This window comes from Talpa europaea, assembly GCF_964194135.1.
Source record: "Talpa europaea genome assembly, chromosome: 12".
Lineage (NCBI taxonomy): Eukaryota > Metazoa > Chordata > Mammalia > Eulipotyphla > Talpidae > Talpa > Talpa europaea.
In genome coordinates this window covers 21,325,841-21,344,859 of record NC_140079.1, presented here as the reverse complement: position 1 = coordinate 21,344,859, position 19,019 = coordinate 21,325,841, and the positions used below count along the sequence as shown (strand labels likewise).

At 47.1% G+C, this 19,019-nt stretch overlaps 1 protein-coding gene across 1 annotated transcript in view; it reads right to left on the bottom strand.

The window, feature by feature from the left end:
• The window catches only part of SORL1 (sortilin related receptor 1), a gene marked incomplete at both ends in the record, with an annotated part of 141,068 nt that overhangs the window by 38,530 nt on the left and 83,519 nt on the right, over window positions 1–19,019 (bottom strand). The window contains 7 exons of the mRNA XM_084251265.1: window positions 2,207–2,326; window positions 4,256–4,378; window positions 8,078–8,191; window positions 9,772–9,945; window positions 15,406–15,544; window positions 15,989–16,235; window positions 17,390–17,481. Coding sequence (XP_084107391.1) covers window positions 2,207–2,326; window positions 4,256–4,378; window positions 8,078–8,191; window positions 9,772–9,945; window positions 15,406–15,544; window positions 15,989–16,235; window positions 17,390–17,481 — 1,009 coding nt within the window. The remainder of the gene's footprint in view (window positions 1–2,206; window positions 2,327–4,255; window positions 4,379–8,077; window positions 8,192–9,771; window positions 9,946–15,405; window positions 15,545–15,988; window positions 16,236–17,389; window positions 17,482–19,019) is intronic.

Here is a 19,019-nt window from a genome sequence, read left to right as displayed (position 1 = left end):
TTACTGAATTGGAGGCTATTTTCTGCAAAAGTCTGAAATACAAAGAACCTAATTTTTCAAACCACTTTAAAACAAGTGGTGGGTCATTATGTCTTATCTCTCCAAAGACCAAAACTGTATTTGGTAGCATACAAACAAGCCTGCAGGAAGTTTCAACATTTTACAATCCCTGGCTTTTGGAATCCATTAAATATCTTTCATAAAATACTCACCTCTGAAAAAGAGGAATAAGTATCATGCATGTTACATGAGCTTTTGCTCCAGTAAACAGTAGTTGCCTAGAATACTTACGATTTATTGGCTCCCCAAGGCTGATAGTCCTTTAAAAATTCTTCACCAAAGCCTTGCTCACTTTCATAAAATGCAATATTGCTTAAATTTACTGCCATAGTGATCTACTTATTATTCAACCTATGCATATGATTTTTAATTGAAAACAATTTCAGAGTGCTAATGGATTTCCAAATGGTAATTCTGGGAGGTATGTAGGAGAGCTCCAGACTCTACCCCTGAAAGACTAATCAGTTTTCAGAAGTTCCTTCAAGGGCCAGGTGTGATGGGAATACTTAACACATTCTCTTTCTGGATTTTGCTGTCTTCTGAATAACTTATTAGCTTTCTGACAGTGGTAAATACATGCTCAATAAATTTTTAAGGGTTTTAATTACAAAGATGGAAGAGGTTAATTTCAATTGAGACGAAATGACTTGGGGAAGTAAACGAATGTGAAGCATGGCATGAGTCACTGTGACTTCTAAGAATGGCAGTTCTAATGGAGTAAATGGTCATGAAATTAGAATATCAGGGTTTCTAACAAAGGCTATTATCTTACAACTAACTCTGACTAAGACAGATCTTTTCTGACTCAGCAAGACCCTTTGTAAACCTGATCAAAAACCTTAAATAAAAATGGGGAAGAAAAGATGAATTAATTACAATGACTAGGACAGCACTGCCTCTGTTGCAAAGCACTGAGCTACTAAGATGCATAAAGGAGACAAAATGCTAATAAAACACAGTATGAACAAAAAATGGCAGATTTGAAAGAACAAAACAGGAAACCTAGATTTAAAAAAACACAGCCATGGAAATAAAATAGCTCAGTGGATATGTGAAACAGGAGACTAAAGTCAGCAGAAAAGAGATGTGTTGAACTGGATGAGAAGCCTGAGGAAGTAACTCAGATTCTAGCAGAGTCATGCAGACCACAAAAGTAACAAGAGGTATGAATAGAATGAGCCAGTCCAACAAATGGCTGCGCACAGTTGCTAAAGGCAAGACCAGAGAAAGTAGCAAATAAAGTGGATAACATAGTAACTGTAGTTTTCCATCATGAGACATGGGATTTAAAAGTCACTCCATTAATTCACAAGGATAATGACCCACACTAGATGATTGAGGAGTTTGACTCATGAACGATGAGTTGCAGGAAAGGTGACAGATGAGGGTGTGAAAGCAGATCTGCCCAGATCATCACACGGTCAAAGGAAACAGCTTTATGTCCATCGCTGGGATGATTTAAGGTAGAGCTAAGTTTACAGAGAAAATGTACTTATCACATTGAAGAAATTTTTCATTCCTCTGCAATATCCCCAAACTCCTTGCTCTCCCACATTCCACTACAGGTACATGACACCCCATTCTTTCCTTCATTTATGTGAGGAAAAAAACAATGTAATGAACATGAGTAAACTTAAAGCCTGCGAGAAGAAATAGAAAGTTGCCTCTATCTTACGCCATGCAGCCTTCCTCGCATATGCTCGTGTTTTCAGCTTTATTCTTAACGAAAGCAGCCCCCAGACAGATGCCAGCACAGTTTAAGTTTTCATTGTTCAGAGAACCCCTGATGTTCCATTTAAAAACATGAGCTAGTTCCATGCTGCTCAAAGTATGGTCCCAGATTAGGGTGAATCTGTAAACTGTTTATTCCTGGTCCTGAGCCAGAATGTCAATCAAGTATCACTCAGGATATTATTTAGTTCAGTTAACAATTTTTCAGTGTCAGACATTCACAAGGAAGGAAGCAGGATTTTGCCTTTCATTCTGGCACCACGAGCTTAGCATAAACCTGCTTTTTAGATGAAACTAGTACATTTCTAAAGTCCAAGCTAATTCCTAGAGCCTAGAGTCCACACTCCTACAAACTTCAATGCTAACCAGCACATGAACAGAAAAGTGCTACAAACTGAGGCCACAAAATACTGACCCGTGCAGTTGGCTTCGTCAGACCAGTCCCTGCAGTCATTGTCCCCATCACACACCCAGGAGGAGCGGATGCACATGCCAGAGCTGCAGTTGTATTCATCGCTGCGGCACTGGTGCATTTCTGCAGGTGAGACCACAAACAGCTGTGAGGACAACAACTTACTCAGAATTCTGTCCCTGGTGTCAATCTCACGAGGGTTGGAGATGCATCCACGATCCCCATTACCACTGACTGTCCACAGATAGTGTGGCTGAAGAGCTCCTAACAGGGGAGGCCCAGTCATTGAGGAAGTTCTAGGTAGTGTGCTGCAACAGGTGACAGGTAAGCTGGGACATGACATGACACCCTCGTCTCTCCCAACTGGCTGTCTTTAGGCAAGAGCAGTCTTGTTCATTTAAATGGGTGTGCTTTTCAAATGCCATCATTGCCTGTGCTTACTATGATGGGAAGAAGGTTGAGAAGCAATGCTTGAGGAGCCCAGGAAATTAAATTTGCAAGAAACAGAAGACTTAGACAGAGACAGAGTCTGTGGTTTCAGAGAAGGAGTCATATGAACCCACAGTGTGCAGACCCATGCGTGCTGAGTTTCTGCAACAGGAGCTGTGTAAGCTGGGGACTTCCTGCATGTGGAGAGCCAGGTACAGGGCTGTGGGCTGCACCTGGAAGGGTGGAGACCTGGAGCAAAGGAGCCAGTGCAGTCTAAGAGGTTTAAAGAGGTGATGCTGGCAAGATCTTTTGTGGGCCCTGGGGATATCATTAAAACAAAACTTCCACATGGAATTTTTAAGCTTCTGTAAACAGAAGCAGCTAAGCCTACAGCCCATATGGCTGCCTCACCCAAGAGCCAGGCCAATGGGGATGTTGGTGATTCAGGTAATTAAGGACAAACAGTCTGAGGACTTCTAAGGAGGATCTGGATCAGGGAAGGGGCACTGAGACCTTGGGATGTATTTGGAATACACTGTCGCGATGGGGTCACGGGCAGAAAGTGAGGGGGAGGCACAGTTGAGCAAACTGACACCAGAAACATGTCATTCTGTGCCTTGTCCTTCCTACTAAAGCAAAAGTAGCTGCGTACTTTAACCTTCTGTGTGCTGGGCAGGGAGTGGACGGAATGAAAGGAAAAGAGTTATGAATCCCAAGGGTTCATTTCTAGGAACCTCCTTTTTTTTAGACAATGAAGGAAAAGCATCTAACTCCCCCTGTAAAAATTCCCCCGAGAGCCAGGCCACCAGCATTTCCTCTGCTCCCTTATCTCAGCCCCAGCTCATGTCAAGCAGGTCCTTTGCATCCACATCAGCTCAACGGGACCTGCCCCCTGGACAGGCAGGGTCCCAGATAGATCACAATGTCTGGGTCAGCGTCTGGCCTCCACTCTCACTTCCTGTTCAGGCCTGGGATCCCTCCACCGGTGCACTGCATGCGCTTCCTCTTTTGGTGGTCAGCAGCGCTGTGCTTGGGATCAGCAGACAACACAAAACTGTCGGGGCAGGATTGTGCAACCAAAGGGTCACCAGAAACAGGGGCTCCAGTTCCCTTGGGACACAAACTATGTCACCCTAAACAAGGTCCCGGAACCTACCTCCATCAATGCATCTGGAAAGTCAAAGGACTGAGCCAGAGAACCCCTGCCACTCCTTGCAATTCCAACCCACTATTTTTCTAAGTATAAAACATTCCATTGAGAAAACAGAGGCTTAATCCATGCTTGTGCCATCTGCCGACTTCTGACAGAGTTTATTGAATTACATTGGTCATTAAAAAAAAAAAAAAAAAAACCAACAGTTCATAAAGGTACAAGAGATCCATGTTTTCAGGAGACTAAAAGCCACCAGAGCCCATGCCACATCTATGCTGCTGTTAATCATCGCCTGGATTCACTTAGAAATTCTGTAACTCATGCTTGCAATACCTCTGCAGAGCACAGCAGGGCCCACTGCTTTGTGAATGAACAGAGAGCCTCCACTTCCAACCCACCTCATGTATGGGCCCAGTACAAGGGTGCTGCCCCCCTCTGAAACAGGGCTCCTGGACATGGGGTCCCCTTACCACAGTGGCTTTCATCACTGTTATCTCCACAGTCATCCTCAAGGTCACACTTGTAGGAGAGAGGGATACAAGTCCCAGACTCCTGGCAACGGAACTGCGTGTCCAGATCACAAATGGTAGTAGCTAAAATGGAAGAGAGAGACAGCATAGTCACTAGGTATCATTAACACCCCAAACATAAACATCCATGGGAAGGAAGCAGGTTTTAATTGTGGCAACAAGAATGCAACAAACTTGTAGAAAAAAAATGCATGAAAACCTGAAATTTACAACAAGAGATCGGACCTGTCTCTCCGTGGAGTTTCCAGATGGGAGTCAGGGCCGGCTTGGAAAAGTGAGACTCTGTCCTCTGTGAGGAGGGCAGGAAGGAGGGGAGAGAAATGGGAGCACTCACCCCCTAAGATTTCCTTAGACACCAAAGTGTCTTCCTAAATAAGCGGCAGGAACACCTTCACCTAGAAAACTTCCGTCAGCGAGCCCAGCTGCACATAGGAGCCAGCACTCATCCACGAGTGTGCAGGCAGAACTCTGCAGCTGGAACCTGCACTCAGAGAGACGGGGCTGCAAATTCTGGCTCTGCCTCATCCCTGAGCAGTTAGTTTTACCACCCCAGGCTGTTTCTCCACCATAAAAGGGGGATAAGGTAATGTGGCCAGGTGCTTGCAATGACTGAACTACCAAGATTTGGATCCGGACTCTATGTCTGCTTAACCCAACCATCAGTGTCCTCCCTGAACATCATCATTGAGGTAAATAAAACAAGTGTGGGGCCTATAAAATCGAGGTGAGTATAACAGGCTCAGAACAAACCTCACTTCTCTTCCTCATCATTCTCCCTGCCCTTCTGGCAGCACGATGTACTCAGAATGAGATTTCTCTCCCTCTTCCAGGTACAGACTGGTTAGGCTGAAGCACCCTTCCGAGAAGCCAGCTAAAGACCCTCCAGGAAAGGATTCCGGAATAAAGGCTGCTCTCCAGGGCAGCTGATGCCTAAGGTAGGATGTGGCAGAACAGAATCCTGGGAAGGAGGGAGGGGTGTGCTGTAGAAGGAAAAGCCGTTGGCAACACTGTGGTTACACAGCCCCGGCAACCCTTATTTGAGGCTCTGTTTCTTCCATGTAATTGAGCTCGTGGTGGGAGGCAGGGGATAAATGCAGAAATGACAAGACTGCAGGGGATTCATGTCAAAATCCTGAGTGCCTGACAGCTACCCAGCACAGGATTCTGTTTAACAGGAAGGGAGATCTGCTGACAACATCACCACCCCTCGCTTTCCTCTTCCCTGGTGGCTGACAGGATGCCTCATGTAACTTCCCAACAGCAGTGCCCAGGCACAGCCTGACAGGCCCTCTCCTGCAGCTCAGCACCACTATCATGCCAAGCACAGCTCTCCTGGGTCAGGGCAACACTGCCCTGGAAGGCAGAGATGAGCATCACACTCCTGGTTCCCAGACTCCACGTTTTCACCCTGCATCCCTCACCTCTGGCCCATCTGAGCCATGTAGAATTGTGAGGGCAGAGCAGAGCAGACAGCAAGTTCAGAGTCTCAGAAAGGTCAATCCCAGCTGACATTCACGCCAAACCCAGAGGAGGTCAGGCAGAGCCACACTTTATGCCAAAAGCGGCTTAAACTCTGTGTAGACAGCTGAGAAGCTGGCAGCAGAGCCTGGGAACCGGGTGGGAAGGCACACTCCCTGATGACGGAGGGGGATCTTTCTCTCCAAAAGCTGAAACAACACAAGTTCCCAGTCCTTCCAGTAGACACCAAAGCACCGAGATGAAAGGCGGACCTCCTAGCGGCTGAGCGTGAGGTCATCTAGTTTATCTCTCTCTGCTTCCACTCTGCCCAGTTATGCCTGAGCACTTTTGTTCTAACGTGCCAATTCTAAGAAGCCTTTCCCCTCCTTTCTACAATGTACTGCAACGCTATTAGTATTTATATATTAAAGTGCTTAAGGAGCTCTGGTTATCCACCAACCCCCAACATCACACCTTCTTTGAGGAACTAATGGTTTCTCAGTGAACCTTTTGCAAAAAGGGGAAACCATACAGGCCACGCGTTCCCAAATCGGCCCATTCTGTAGACTCTTCTCCCTGGCCTGGAAAGGCCGCCACTGAAAAGAAGGCAACATTATTAAGGTTTGGCAAGTAACCGCCTATCAGCCAGACAGGGCAGCACAAGGTCTACAGGGCCTAGAGGAGGTGAGGAAGTTGATTGCTTTGGAAGTTGCTTTCTGGGGGGAGTGGCATGGGGACCTAGCACAGGCAGCAGCTAACCGATTCAACAGGGCCCACCAGAAGAGCGTGGAGGGCCACGTACTAATAGATTCTCAAAGCACAAAATGGTTAACGAGCTTCTGGCTCCCAAACGTAAAATGTGGAGGAGACTTCAGACTGGTTTTGACCTGTGGCTCTAGGCTTTCTCTCATCTCAGGCATTCTGCCCACTGCTATCTTTCCAAAGGCAAAATTTCATGTCATTTCAAAGGCTTCCAAACTGTTCTTCTGATAAAGCACACAGGCCCTTGTGGCTCTGGCCCTGCCCACCTGCCCCACTGCAGGTCTGGACACCCACACTAGCTTCCTGACCACGCCACATCCACGCTGACCTCTGGGCTTTCAACATGCTGCTCTCTGGCCCAGCACCCTACTTGGTACACCTCTATTCACCCTCAGAGTAGAGCAGACAGCAAGGGCTGTTCAGAGGTGCCGACCCACATTCGATTTGGGAGCCCTTCCTGCTGCACATGGCGCTTTCCCCTCATCTCTCTGCTCCAACCACCTATTTGCTTTTCTGACTCCTTCTTTAGACTGAAAACCTGTCCCACCTCAGTCCCAGTCTCTGTCCAGGCCAGCGCAGAGGTGGAACTCAAATACTTGCTGAGTGAAGGTAGAAACTGACAAAGCAGGGCACCTCCTAATAAGATGTTGAAGCTGTTAAAATAACTGAAAAGAGGGCCTCCCCTGGTGGTGCAGGGGTTGAGCGCTGGGCTACGAAGCTGCCCACAGCCTCTGCAGCGCCGGTTCGATCCCTGGCCTCTGGTGAGGGTCCCACATGGCGCACAGACTCTCCTGCCACGCCTGCTGCTCCCCTCATCAGTGTGTTTCATCAGTCTGCCTGTTCTGTTCCCTGCTCTGGCTCAGATGAATTCTCTCATCCGCTCACACTTCTGACTGTACCCAGTGCGAGTATAAATAAATAAATAAATCTTAAAAAAAAAACAAAACTGAAAAGACAGGTGGTTAATGAATCAGCCATTACAAATAGTTGTCTTTGAACACTGATAAACCAGGTCCTATACTTTAGCAGTTAGACCTTACATATTATAGTCTCCAAAGATGGCATTTATACACACACACCAACATTCCAGGTCAAAGTCGGCATTGCCATTCAATGAGAACAATCTCTCTTGAGCCAGGCAGGCATCCAAGGTAAAACCTGTCTCCATCTCTGAAAAGGCTGAATTTACAAATCAAGAGAAGTCTCCTGGCCACCTGGCACGGGTCACCAGCCTCAGACAGCAGCAGGGTCACCTGCTGGTCATCAGAGTGCAAATGCCTAACTCCCAAATCAGCACAGCTTTACCTCTGGGGTGCTTATTTGTCAAGCTTGTAATGAATAGATAATACCTGGAAGTTTTTAAAATAAAATATCTAAATGGGTGGGAAAATATGTTCTCTGTGCTCCAAGCCCCAACAGCTGAAATGGGCACCACTGATCCTGAGAGGCCCACCAGCCTTCACTGTGCCTGCCCCTCAGGCGAGGTTGACCAGCCTCCATGGTCAATGCTTGACACCCCCAAAACCAAGTCAGAGGACTCACGGCAGTCTCTCTCATCGCTCATGTCCCCACAGTCGTTGTCAAAGTCACACCACCAGATGCTGTTGATACAGTTCCCGTTGCTGCAGCGATACTGGTTGCGGAGACAGGTGTTCTCTGGCCAAGGGGGAAGAGGGAGACGATACCAGTGTTAGTCTTGCTCTGGGCCCCAGGTCCTTGTCTTTCATCTCTTTTCCTTAAATAAATGGCCTTCGATGGCAAAGAGAAGAGGGACGCCCACACAGACATGCACATAGGCAGGAAGCATCGAGAGCGGCTTTCTGTCTCTTTTTATCAAAATTAAGGGAGAAGAGGCGGACTAGAGGTAGTTAGAGTGATGAAAAAGGAGCATGGTGGTGCCTGCTGGGTCTAGTGGGTAGAGGTAGCATACATCGATGTTATAAAATGCTAATGACACAAGGAACTCCTTAATGGACTGTGTGCAGAGTATTCAAACATACATTCAGTATGTGCGCAGATAAGTTCATGAATATTCAATTTACCAACCAAGTAGGTGATGAAGCTTTTATTTACGTACTTGGTGGACTTTTTTTTTCTCCCCCAAGACTTCTTGAAAGCAAGCAGTTATAGTTCCTCACACAGGTACGGCACCTTGCTTGTGTATTGGGTCAAGAACACGTGATGCGGGCCTCTTGTTTGGCTCATCAAAGGCATGCCAATGGGAACAAAAGAAGAGCTCTCTCCCCGCCTCCTGGAATTTAGCCTTAACTCTGTTTCTCTCCAAATAGCTTTAAGATATGATGTCCAAAGCCTGAAAGACAGTCTCCCGTGTCTGAAAGAGGAAAGCAGCTCGGCTTTCTCCATGTATATTTTGTAAGGAAGGGAAAGCAGAAGACTCCTTTGCATCTCACTGCAGGGACGCCACGCCGCCGTGGAGGGAGGTTGACATTACAGAGCAAATACAACCTTGAGAATAAGGTGGAAAGCGGGAATTCTAGCCACCCATCAGGCGCGGAGTGGCAAGGTCCCTTCCTGGGGCTCACCCGGTGACACATGAGACTGGGCTTGGGGAGGTGGGAAGGTGAAAATGAGACAGAGAAGAAAGATTAAACAGGTTTGCAGGGAGAATTTTAGCATCTGTGTTTTCAAATTAAAGCAGGAGAGGGGAGAGGCTGCCACAGCCTCGAGCACAGCTCAGAAGCCAAGACCTGAGCCCTTTGCAACACGGGTCTTGGGGTTCCAGAGATTTCTGGACTGAGGGAGCATGAGGAGGACACAGCTAGGATGGCCCAGTGTACTATGAGGGAGTCAAACCAGCCCCTCTGCCAAGTCAGGCTGGCTCCATGTACGAGAAGCAGAAGAGGCTGGAGAACAGACATATGGGGGGGTGGTTACGGAGAAGAGGCAGGAGGAGGAAGGAGAGGGGGGAGAAGAAGAGAGAAAAAGGGAGAAGAAAAAGAAAAAAAGAAGAAGAGGCTTCTGAGAAATGCTGTGTCACCTGACAGGAAGCTAGAGACACAGCTGTTATTTTTAAACAAGCAGCTTCGCCTGCCCTGGATGAGGACTGAAGGACCACAGGCTCGGACCTGAACCAGGAAGTCTACAAGGACCTACTGGAGTTTATTTTCAGCTTGGATATTTTCAATAGCCCAAAACATGAGGGAATAGAGCTTTGGGAGAGAGAAGGCAGGAAGGGAAAAAGGCCTTGCATGGGCGGGGAACAGAAATGGACGCACCTTCTTTGACACAGGTGTTGTTCTTCAGCTGGTAGCCCTGTGGGCACTCGCACATTAGGTCCCCGGATGGGAGGATGCTGCTGGACACACCCTCTGGACACCTGCAGCTTTTACTGTTGTTTGCCTTGGGCAGGCACAGCAGGCTGCAGGGCCTGGACACACAGGCATTGCTTCCTACAGAGGAGATAAACACCAGCAGATTAACAAACACAGGCAGCTGATGTGGTGTCTTCACGTACGGGCTTGGTGCAGAGCTGAGAAAGAGCAAGGTGACGTGGCCAGCTCTGGGCACCTGCTGTGCCACCTATCTCTGCTCAGAGCCCTGAGCAGGGCTGACCCAGGGGTGGGGGCCTCAGCTGACCAGACTGTCCAGAACAACACCGGGCATCGGCTACTCCTCCTGGGAATCTGGAATCAAGACACTGAGAGAAGACAAAGTCATCTGGGAGGCTGGGGCTGCTGGAAGAAAGTCACATACGTGGGCATCCAGCATCAGGGAGACTTTACGGTTGCTGCTGAGACCAGTGGGCATTCTAGGGAGAGTGAAACCAATTTATGGAGAGAAGAAAGGACAACAGGTGGGATCCAGGGGGAGAGAAGAGGAGAGAAAGGAGGTACATGCCCAGCTTCAGTCCCCCGTAAGGCTCACCAGATTCTACCTTCAGCTTCTTTACACTTCCTCTTTATTCTTTTTTTTTTAAGATTTATCCATTTATTTATACAAGAACTGGGGTACAGGCCAGATTTTCAGGAGGGTTAGAGGATTCACCAGAGACAGGGTGGGAAACAGAACAGGCAGACTGACCAAAACACACTGCTGAGGGGAGCAGCGGGTGAGACAGAAAAGGTCCACGGCGCCATGTGGGACCCTCACCGGCCGTCCGGGATCGAAGCAGCGCTGCAGAGGTTGCGGACAGCTTCACGGCGCTGCACTCAACTGCCTGAGCCACCAGGGGAGGCCCTCCCCTTTATTCTTTCAATAGCACTTTTACTAGAGTTAGCATGAGTGGACTTCCAGTCCCTAGGACCTAAAAGTCCTTAATTAAAACACATACCTGTGCAGTGACAGGGCTCAGAAAAATCTGGGTCTCCTCTGCTCAATTCCTTTGTGCAAGAGCACAGCTGCAGAGCTAAAGGAAGTGCCAACCATTGCAGCCATTGGGCACAAGAATGTAAGCAATCCACGTCAGGACTAGCTCATGTTGACCTGTCCTTATTACCAAACTTTTCTCTGACTCAACCTTCCCAAGACAGTACCAGAAGAGAATCCATAAAATCCTACACTGCACTCTTGGGAAAGAACCAAGTGGATGAACACAATGGAAAAGGTGTTTTCTACTCCCCTTGCCCATCTTCTGGGAAGTAGGGGAGAGGCCACACAAACCATTTTGTAACATCTAGAAACATGGTATGGTCATTAAGCAACCAAAAAAGCCAGTAAATTGTGAAATATACACTTTTTGCTTTTAGCTGAGAATGTTCCATCCAGCTGAGATTTTAGCAGAGCCATGCCCACCCCTGCAGTGTGGGAAACAAGACAGTGAGTGACAGAGTAAAGATCAGTGCTGATAGGAGTAAAGATATGCTGGGGAGCTCTGGGTCTGCTGGCCCCTCGTTAGCATTTGACTGGCATCCACACACTAGATTTAAGAGCCCAATGATACACTGAGAAGGGGCCAGAACCAGAGGCATTTTTACCTACTGTTCTCTCCCTTTCCTATGTATAGTGGGGGCCAGTGAAACCACTAGCTACAGTGTCTTGTAGACGCCCCAGGCATCAAAGTGAGCATTGTGCAGGCTCAGGACCCAAGAGCTAAAAGGTCCTGGTTGACCATGTGAGTGTTGTCCAACCCAGAGGGGAGATACTGCTGCTCACTCCCGTCTGGGAGCAGAAGGGGGAGAAGCTGGAGACGCCTGTCATATCCCAGCCAGTACCAACAGCCTAACAGGATCTGGAGCTGGATCTGGAGTGTGATACTGCTCTATAAGGATCTTTTAAAAACCTTTTTAAAAGACACACACAAAAATCCCAATGATATAGTAACAATGTTCTTTTGATGATAGGACCAAGTTATCGTATAAAATAGACACCCACAGAAAGAAAACCATATGATGGCCCATGCAGAAGGGTCTAGTAAATAACTTGATCAGCCCTACAGGTTGAGTTACGGTAATCAACTGATCAGCTAAAATGTCAGAAGTCAGTTCACCTTATCTGTTCCATGGGCTAAAACTATCCACAGATTTCAAACACAAAAGCCCCAGGTTAAAGGGGAGCTGTCACCAATGAAAAGCCACTCTAAAAAGATCTAGAACATGTTCGTTGTACTCAAAGGGCAACACATTATTCAATCTTTCCAGAAATTGAACAACAGAATATTTGGGAAAATACTCATTCGAGGACATTTTCATGTGTGTCATATCTAGCGAGTGTAATTTACTAACAATGTTGCACACAGAGCCAGTGTCCCAGCTGATCATCAAAGCCAGAGGCGCAGTATTTCAGGAGGGTGGACAAGGCAAAACACTGACGCTGCAGAATGGGAGTCAGCTCCAAGGGCAAACCCCAAGCTTGTGCAGCAGAGTTATTGACCCCTGAGGTGGGCAGGCCAGGAGCGTGCAGGCTGGTACAAAGCCGCCGTCCAGAAGAGGGGAGTACATCATTAGCCAAAGAGCAGGGAAGGAGATTCAGCAGAGTGCCCAGGGCCAGTGGAACATAGCCACCCACCCTGTGTCCACACCACAGTCCTGTGCGGCAAGGCAGCAATGGGGAAAGCATCATCCCAGTGTGAAGGGTGGCCAAGTGACAGCTGTCACCTCCGCAGATGTCCCCTCAGAAGTCTACCACCCACTCATAGGATGTCTTCACTGAGCATGTTTAGGACATTTTCAGATTTCCTCCTTGGAAAATTCCTCCAGAACCAGTTTAGAAGCCAAAAATGCAATTAACATGCTTAATTATCTATACACTTGACAATTATCAAAATCAAATGCATACCACATAATAAATATTTGTCTCATTACAGATTTTTAAAAATATGTGCTTACTGCAGACACGGAAGGAGAACGTCAAAAACTCCAAAATATTTAACCCATTACAGTATCAACTCAATATATCAATGGCCTTGCAGAGTAACCTCTGTAAAGGAAAAACATGAAGAATAGAACCCAGTAATGCTATGTAGAAACTAATCAAGTATAAATACACCCATTTATAACCAAACACTCCAAACTGACTGATATTTCAAATGAACAGTTTGTATCATAAACAAAAATTAATCAAAGCATAGCACTTCTAAATTGTAGTCCTAGCCCCAGGGCTAGTCCAACAACACTAGAGGAAACGAGCCTGAAGCTTTCATTGAAGTCTGTGCTTTGAAATATACTTAGTCGCGGAACCCAACTTTCACATTCTCATCAGATGGGGATATTTACAGAACAGAGATTTGGGAGAGATTAACAGATTCTACAAACCCACAAAGCCTAGGGAGATGATGACACAGCAGTTCCCTAAGAAGTAGAGTTACTGCCCCTGCTATCACATCACTCCTGCCTAACAGCAAGTTCCTATGTGTAATTTTCAAAACTTCCTGGCACCAGGAGCTGCCAGTACTCACGGCTAGTTTGTAACATTCTCTCAGAGCCCAAGAAAGCCAGCAGGTTGAGCAAATGAGATCAAGGCTGGGAGGCACCTTTTGCAAAAATTTCGATTTCATCCAAACTGGCCCATTAGAGAATACAAACTTGCTGCTCCTGTGTCTATGAGCAGAGCTCCTGGAAGTTTCCTGCCCACACAGAGAAAAGATCCCCAAGGACAAATGGAGAAAGGAGCAGCAGAAGCCACTAATGGACCTGGCCCTGCAAGGGCTGCTGTCTGGGTTATCTGCGCTGGTACATCGACTCCACCCACCCACGCTCTCCCAGAGCCCAAGGATCGCTCTCACTACTTTAATCAGAGGTGACTCTTGGAGGCATAAAGGGGAAATCACCAGGAGGCATTAAGGGGGAATGTATAGCACCAGGAGGCCATGCAAGCACGCTCTGATCGCAACCCCCCTACCTCACCACTCCCCAGGTCCGGGCTGTGGTTATGCTTTAGCTAGAATGACATGGTCGCCCATGACTGGGGAGTGGGGAGCCCAGGGATCACCAGCTTTTTCAGGATGGTGTTTGGGGACCTGTTGTATGTTCACCAAGTACAGGCTCACAAGTTCTTGTCAACACTAAGCCCTGTCATCCACACTGCCTGTAACTTAGAGAAATGCTGGAGATTCCATCAGCTTGCTGGCGAGGCGGTCAATAAGGGAGGGTGTTCTCTGTCAAGGGTCTGTGATCGCGGCCAGCGAGGCTGAGAGGCACAGCTCCTTCATCCCTTGCTCTTAGAAAACAGGCACCTCCTCTAAGAAGGATGTGACTCCTCTACTTAGTAGCAGGATGGGACAAAAGTAAAGCTCCTGATCTAGTCAAGGGACCTTTGGGAAAGCTAATTTGTATCAAAGATCTTGTTCCCTAATCTATAAATCAAGGATCATAATACCAAGCCCTGCTTCCTAAGTGGTGAAGACAGTATAACAGACTTCCATTTCTAAGATACTTTGTTTTGAAAGGGTGTTCTCAGGCTGGTTTCATTGGTCCCACGAGGATAACAAGCATATCTATAACTATATTATTTCCCTTTGTTAATATTCTCTTAGCACAGGCCCAGCCAAAAGCCACAACAATATCAGCATTCTAGGCCAAAACAGGGATCTTAGCAGTTAGTCAATAAATGAGAGTCAGCAGCCCCAGATGCTATTTAACACAGTTGAGATACAGAGGGCACTTCTTAAAGGTTCTACTCTTCTTTGGAGTACCCTGATCTCTCTCTACTAGAATAACCAGTAAGATAAAGATAAACCAGCCAAGTAAGGCAGAGGCTTTCTATTGAGGATGCAGAGACTCCAGGACCAGCCGCTCAGTGTATTGTACCTGAAGTCTCCGTCAATAATCTTTGGGACTGTGGCTGTCTACACCCTGGCAATGCTGCCCTTCTCTCCTCAACCCTCCTCTGTTCCACTAAAATTGAGCATATACTGAGTGCTGAGCAGTAGCAACATTGTTGGGGAAAAAAAGAAAAAGCAATCTCCTTATTTATAGTTTCCTGGTGGGGGCGGTTAAATCATCCTCTAACTACACTGAGTTTTACCAGGAGGTGGGTGTTCAGTGAGGAATGGGTCATCAGGACAACAAGAGAGCGAGGTAGACTGACACTTGTCAGGAAGCACAGCTGCCTGCATACCCGGCTCAGCGTTGCTCCCTGTCAGGGAGCCAAACAGGGATTAAGCGCACGCTGGGCCTCTCCAGCTGCAACAGAAGCCACGCCACCAATCAGTAAGGGGCCAAAGGCAGGAGGAGGGTGTAATTACCCACCAAGCACCAACACTCCAGGCAGGCAAAAACATGCCGTCTTCCAGCTGTTTGTGTATCATTAGAAAAGAAATTAAGATGTCATTAGGAAGAAATTAAATAATGTGCATGTTGTCGTGACAACAAAGATGCAGGCTGCCAGATCCCACTCTGAGTGGAGATTGCCCACACCCAGCCCCTTTCTAGATCAACTTCAAGATGGAGATGAAGGAGGAGACTCTGCCTTACCGGTTGTCTTTCCCTTGTAGAAAATCTTCATGTCCATCAGTCCTGTGAGCTGACTTGCCAGGCTTGTCACCCGGGACCCGCTGTGTTTGGAAGCTCGGAATATGCTGAGCTGTGACCAATCGTCCCAGTAGATTTCATTCTAAAAAGAGAAGTTTGGCTCGTTAGTTCAGTTCTACAGGCCTGCCCAGCAGGGACACGGACCTCTTATTTTGATGGTCAGCCTGACTGACCTTCCATTTAAAGGCAAGAGTTAGTGTCCAGACACCAAGCATCCACACTGAAGGAACTACTGATGACCACTCACACCTGACCCCAAGTGCCACCCTGCTTTCCACTGTTGGGAAGAACCATTTGTCCTCTAGACTCAAAGTGGAGATAAAAGGCAACACAGGTGATGGGAAGCTCATCTGAAGCCAGCAGGGAGCCCACGGGTGAACCTCAACCTTGAAAGTTTTGAAATGCTAACGGTGAGCATTCCATATGGGCTGAAATAAACTGGCTTCATTTTAGAAATAAGTTGATGTTCTAGAACTTGGTCAAATCTCTCTGCCAAATCCCAGGGACAGGAGGCTCTTCCCCTCACCTTGAAGACGGCAATGGCATAGGGGTGGGGAAGGTTGTCCAGGATGACAGAGCGCTGCTGGCCACTGAAACTGACACGTTCAATGCAGTCCAGGTAGGCATCTGTCCAGTAGATCCACTGGTCGTCCACGGAGATGCCATTGGGCCATTTCACATCCTCTGACACAAGGCGATGGACAGCAGAGCCATCCATGTTGCTCCGATAAATGCCAGGCTTCAGGTCTCCCCAGTCGGTCCAGAACATGACCCTGGTCCAAATTGGAACAGAAAACACAAGACATCGGAACTAAGGAAATAGGCGCTCACATACTGCTCCAAACAGGTAAGACGTCCCTCCAGAACAACCAGGCTGGCTACTTCAGCATTACTGTTACACTCTGTAATTCTAATACTCGAAACCATTTAATTCCTGGATGCAGGAATTCCTGTACTGGAATTTCTGTAGAGAAAGAATCAGAATTTGCAAATGTACAAAAATGTGCATAACAGCATTACTCAGTCTAGACAAATACACACACACACAAACATATATACGCATACAAACATCTCCCCAAAATGTAAATCTATAGAGAAAATAACACATATGGCACATACAGAAGGGCTCATATGAAGCTAACATTAGATTAACATTAAACATTGAATTGTTTAAAATATGAATAATAAATAACTTATGATACTATTTGGCCTGTGTCTGTGTTTTAATATATGCTTGCACATGAATATTTTTTAAATTCTCAAAGACACGTAACCTTTAATCATCATGATCACCCCTAGGAAGTGTCACGTATGAAGGGTCAAGTGTGAGAAAAGAGTGAGAAAAGAGGAAATATACATTTTTCACTTCATCAACTTCTGTTCTTTTAATGTTTTTTAGCAAGTACATATATCTCTGTGAGAATTTTCCTTTAAGAAATAGATCAAATTGTCAATTATCAATTTGACCAGGAAGAAAAGTTAGTCTAGAACTTCCCTTTGGGTTAAGCTCATTAGGTAATAAAGAGCATTTTATATGTCCGAGTTGCATATGAATCCTGGTGGGAACCTACAGGTACTGGGAGGTGTGGAAAAGATGGGATGAAATGTTTGTGGCATGCTTGAACGTGAAGAATCCTCACGCCATCTGACCAACCAGGCCAGACTCTGTCATCGAGACTCTTAATATTACCTTTAGTTAAATGATGCCCCATAGCTGTGAGACATCTGGATGCCAACAGAGATCCTGATGCTTGCTAAAGAAAGAAAAGGGAACAGGACTAACTGGCCCAGACTATGGTGTCAAAACTCTCAACTTAATAGATTCATTTCAGCCACAATCACAAGAATCGGGTTTTGTCCAGCAGTTTGCATTTCCACAGGAAATTGTGGCATCTGACACCTAGACTCCCACTGGGATTTTACTTACCCCTCCTGGGGCAGGAGGACCAGAGCCCTGGGCCGGTCCAGCACAGAGGAATTGACAATCGTGAGTCGGAAATCACCATCTGGACTAGCCACCTGACAAAAAAAAATGGGGAGAGGGTGCAAAATAGATGTGAGCCCCTTAAAAGGCCCACACTGCGGTCTCCTACTCAGCAACTGCCCACAGTCACGGCCTCTGTGGCTGCCAGATTCCCCTGCAGACTTTTCTGGGAACCTGCCCCACTTTCCAGTCAGTGAGCAGCTTCCTCCTCAGGCTCATGTGACAATCCTTGCAGGCTATAACTAATGAGCCAGCACCCCTCGTTCCCAGAGTTGATGACCTGCACCCAGATTTCTATACATGTTTATTCATTTAACCTGCCTATGCTCCTCCATGCTCCAAAGTCACTGAAGGCTCCACGTTGTCAACCGAACAATTTCTCATGTCACAGCCCTGAGGGGGAGTTGCCATAGATGGGAGCCCCGGTCTCTGGCCCACTTCAGCTTTTGCGATTTCCTTAAGATGGGTCTTCAAGCCTGACACACCCTTATTCCCATCTGCACCTGCCACATCCCCTGTGGGGCCTGTCTGCAGCTCTCTAATCAAATCCTCTTTCCAAACTGTCTTCCACTATGTTGGCAACTGTGCAGCATCTCTCTAGAATCTGGCAAAGGGCTAGCCACACACAATTATCGAAAGGAGAGAAACAGAAACAGACGACCATCAGCCCACACACAGCAGGAGACAACTACTGTGTGCCTTCAGTCCCCTTTCTCGACCTCCCTAAGAGGTGAGCACCCCAATTATCCTCTCCTCCAGCAGGGCTCAACTCCGATGTCAGCTGCTGAGACACCCGCTTTCCAGCACCGTCCCCACTCCCACTCGAGCATGTGGCCTGTTTTCATTCTTTGTAGCACTTATCACCAGCAGAACTGAGGTGCTCATTTCTCCATTGCTTTGCTTTCTGCACTGAAATCTAATCTCTATCAGAACAAGAAAGTCTGCTACTGAGGTAATGCTGCAACATTAAAACCACACCTGACGTGGATCTCACTCTCCACTCAGCACTTCTCAAGCCACTGAGCACATAAAATGAATGTTCATCTTACACATGAAGAAAGGGAATGCCCAATCCATGGAAGGACTGACCCCGGGTCTGTCTCACAAGCTCATGTCTGTTGTCTTGCAACTTCTGTTTCTGCGTGCTTATGGTCACCAGGCCCTATGTAGAGTGAGTATAAGGAGGCGGTAAGGCAGTGCCCACCCAGCCTCATCTGTAACCTGCAGGAGGTAAGTGCATACCTATATTCCCAGAGACAGTGGTTGGGATGATTTGGAAACCATTTATACCCTTCACATTGCCTTGGGTAGCTAAGCTGCAGGTAGGTAATGAGGGCGTAATAGGAGAACCTGCCCTAAGGGTTATTGTGAGAGATGAATCAAGTAATCCCTATGCAGTGGCTCCCATAGAGCTCAGCACAGAATAAGTGCTCATTATCACCATCACCGATGGTCACCATGATGACCTTGGCATTATTACTCTAATCAACTAGAACAACTGAGCATTCATTATAACAGCACCATGGCACTGCCATTTTGATCACTGCCTCTCCTCTTTGCATCTGCTGGCAGA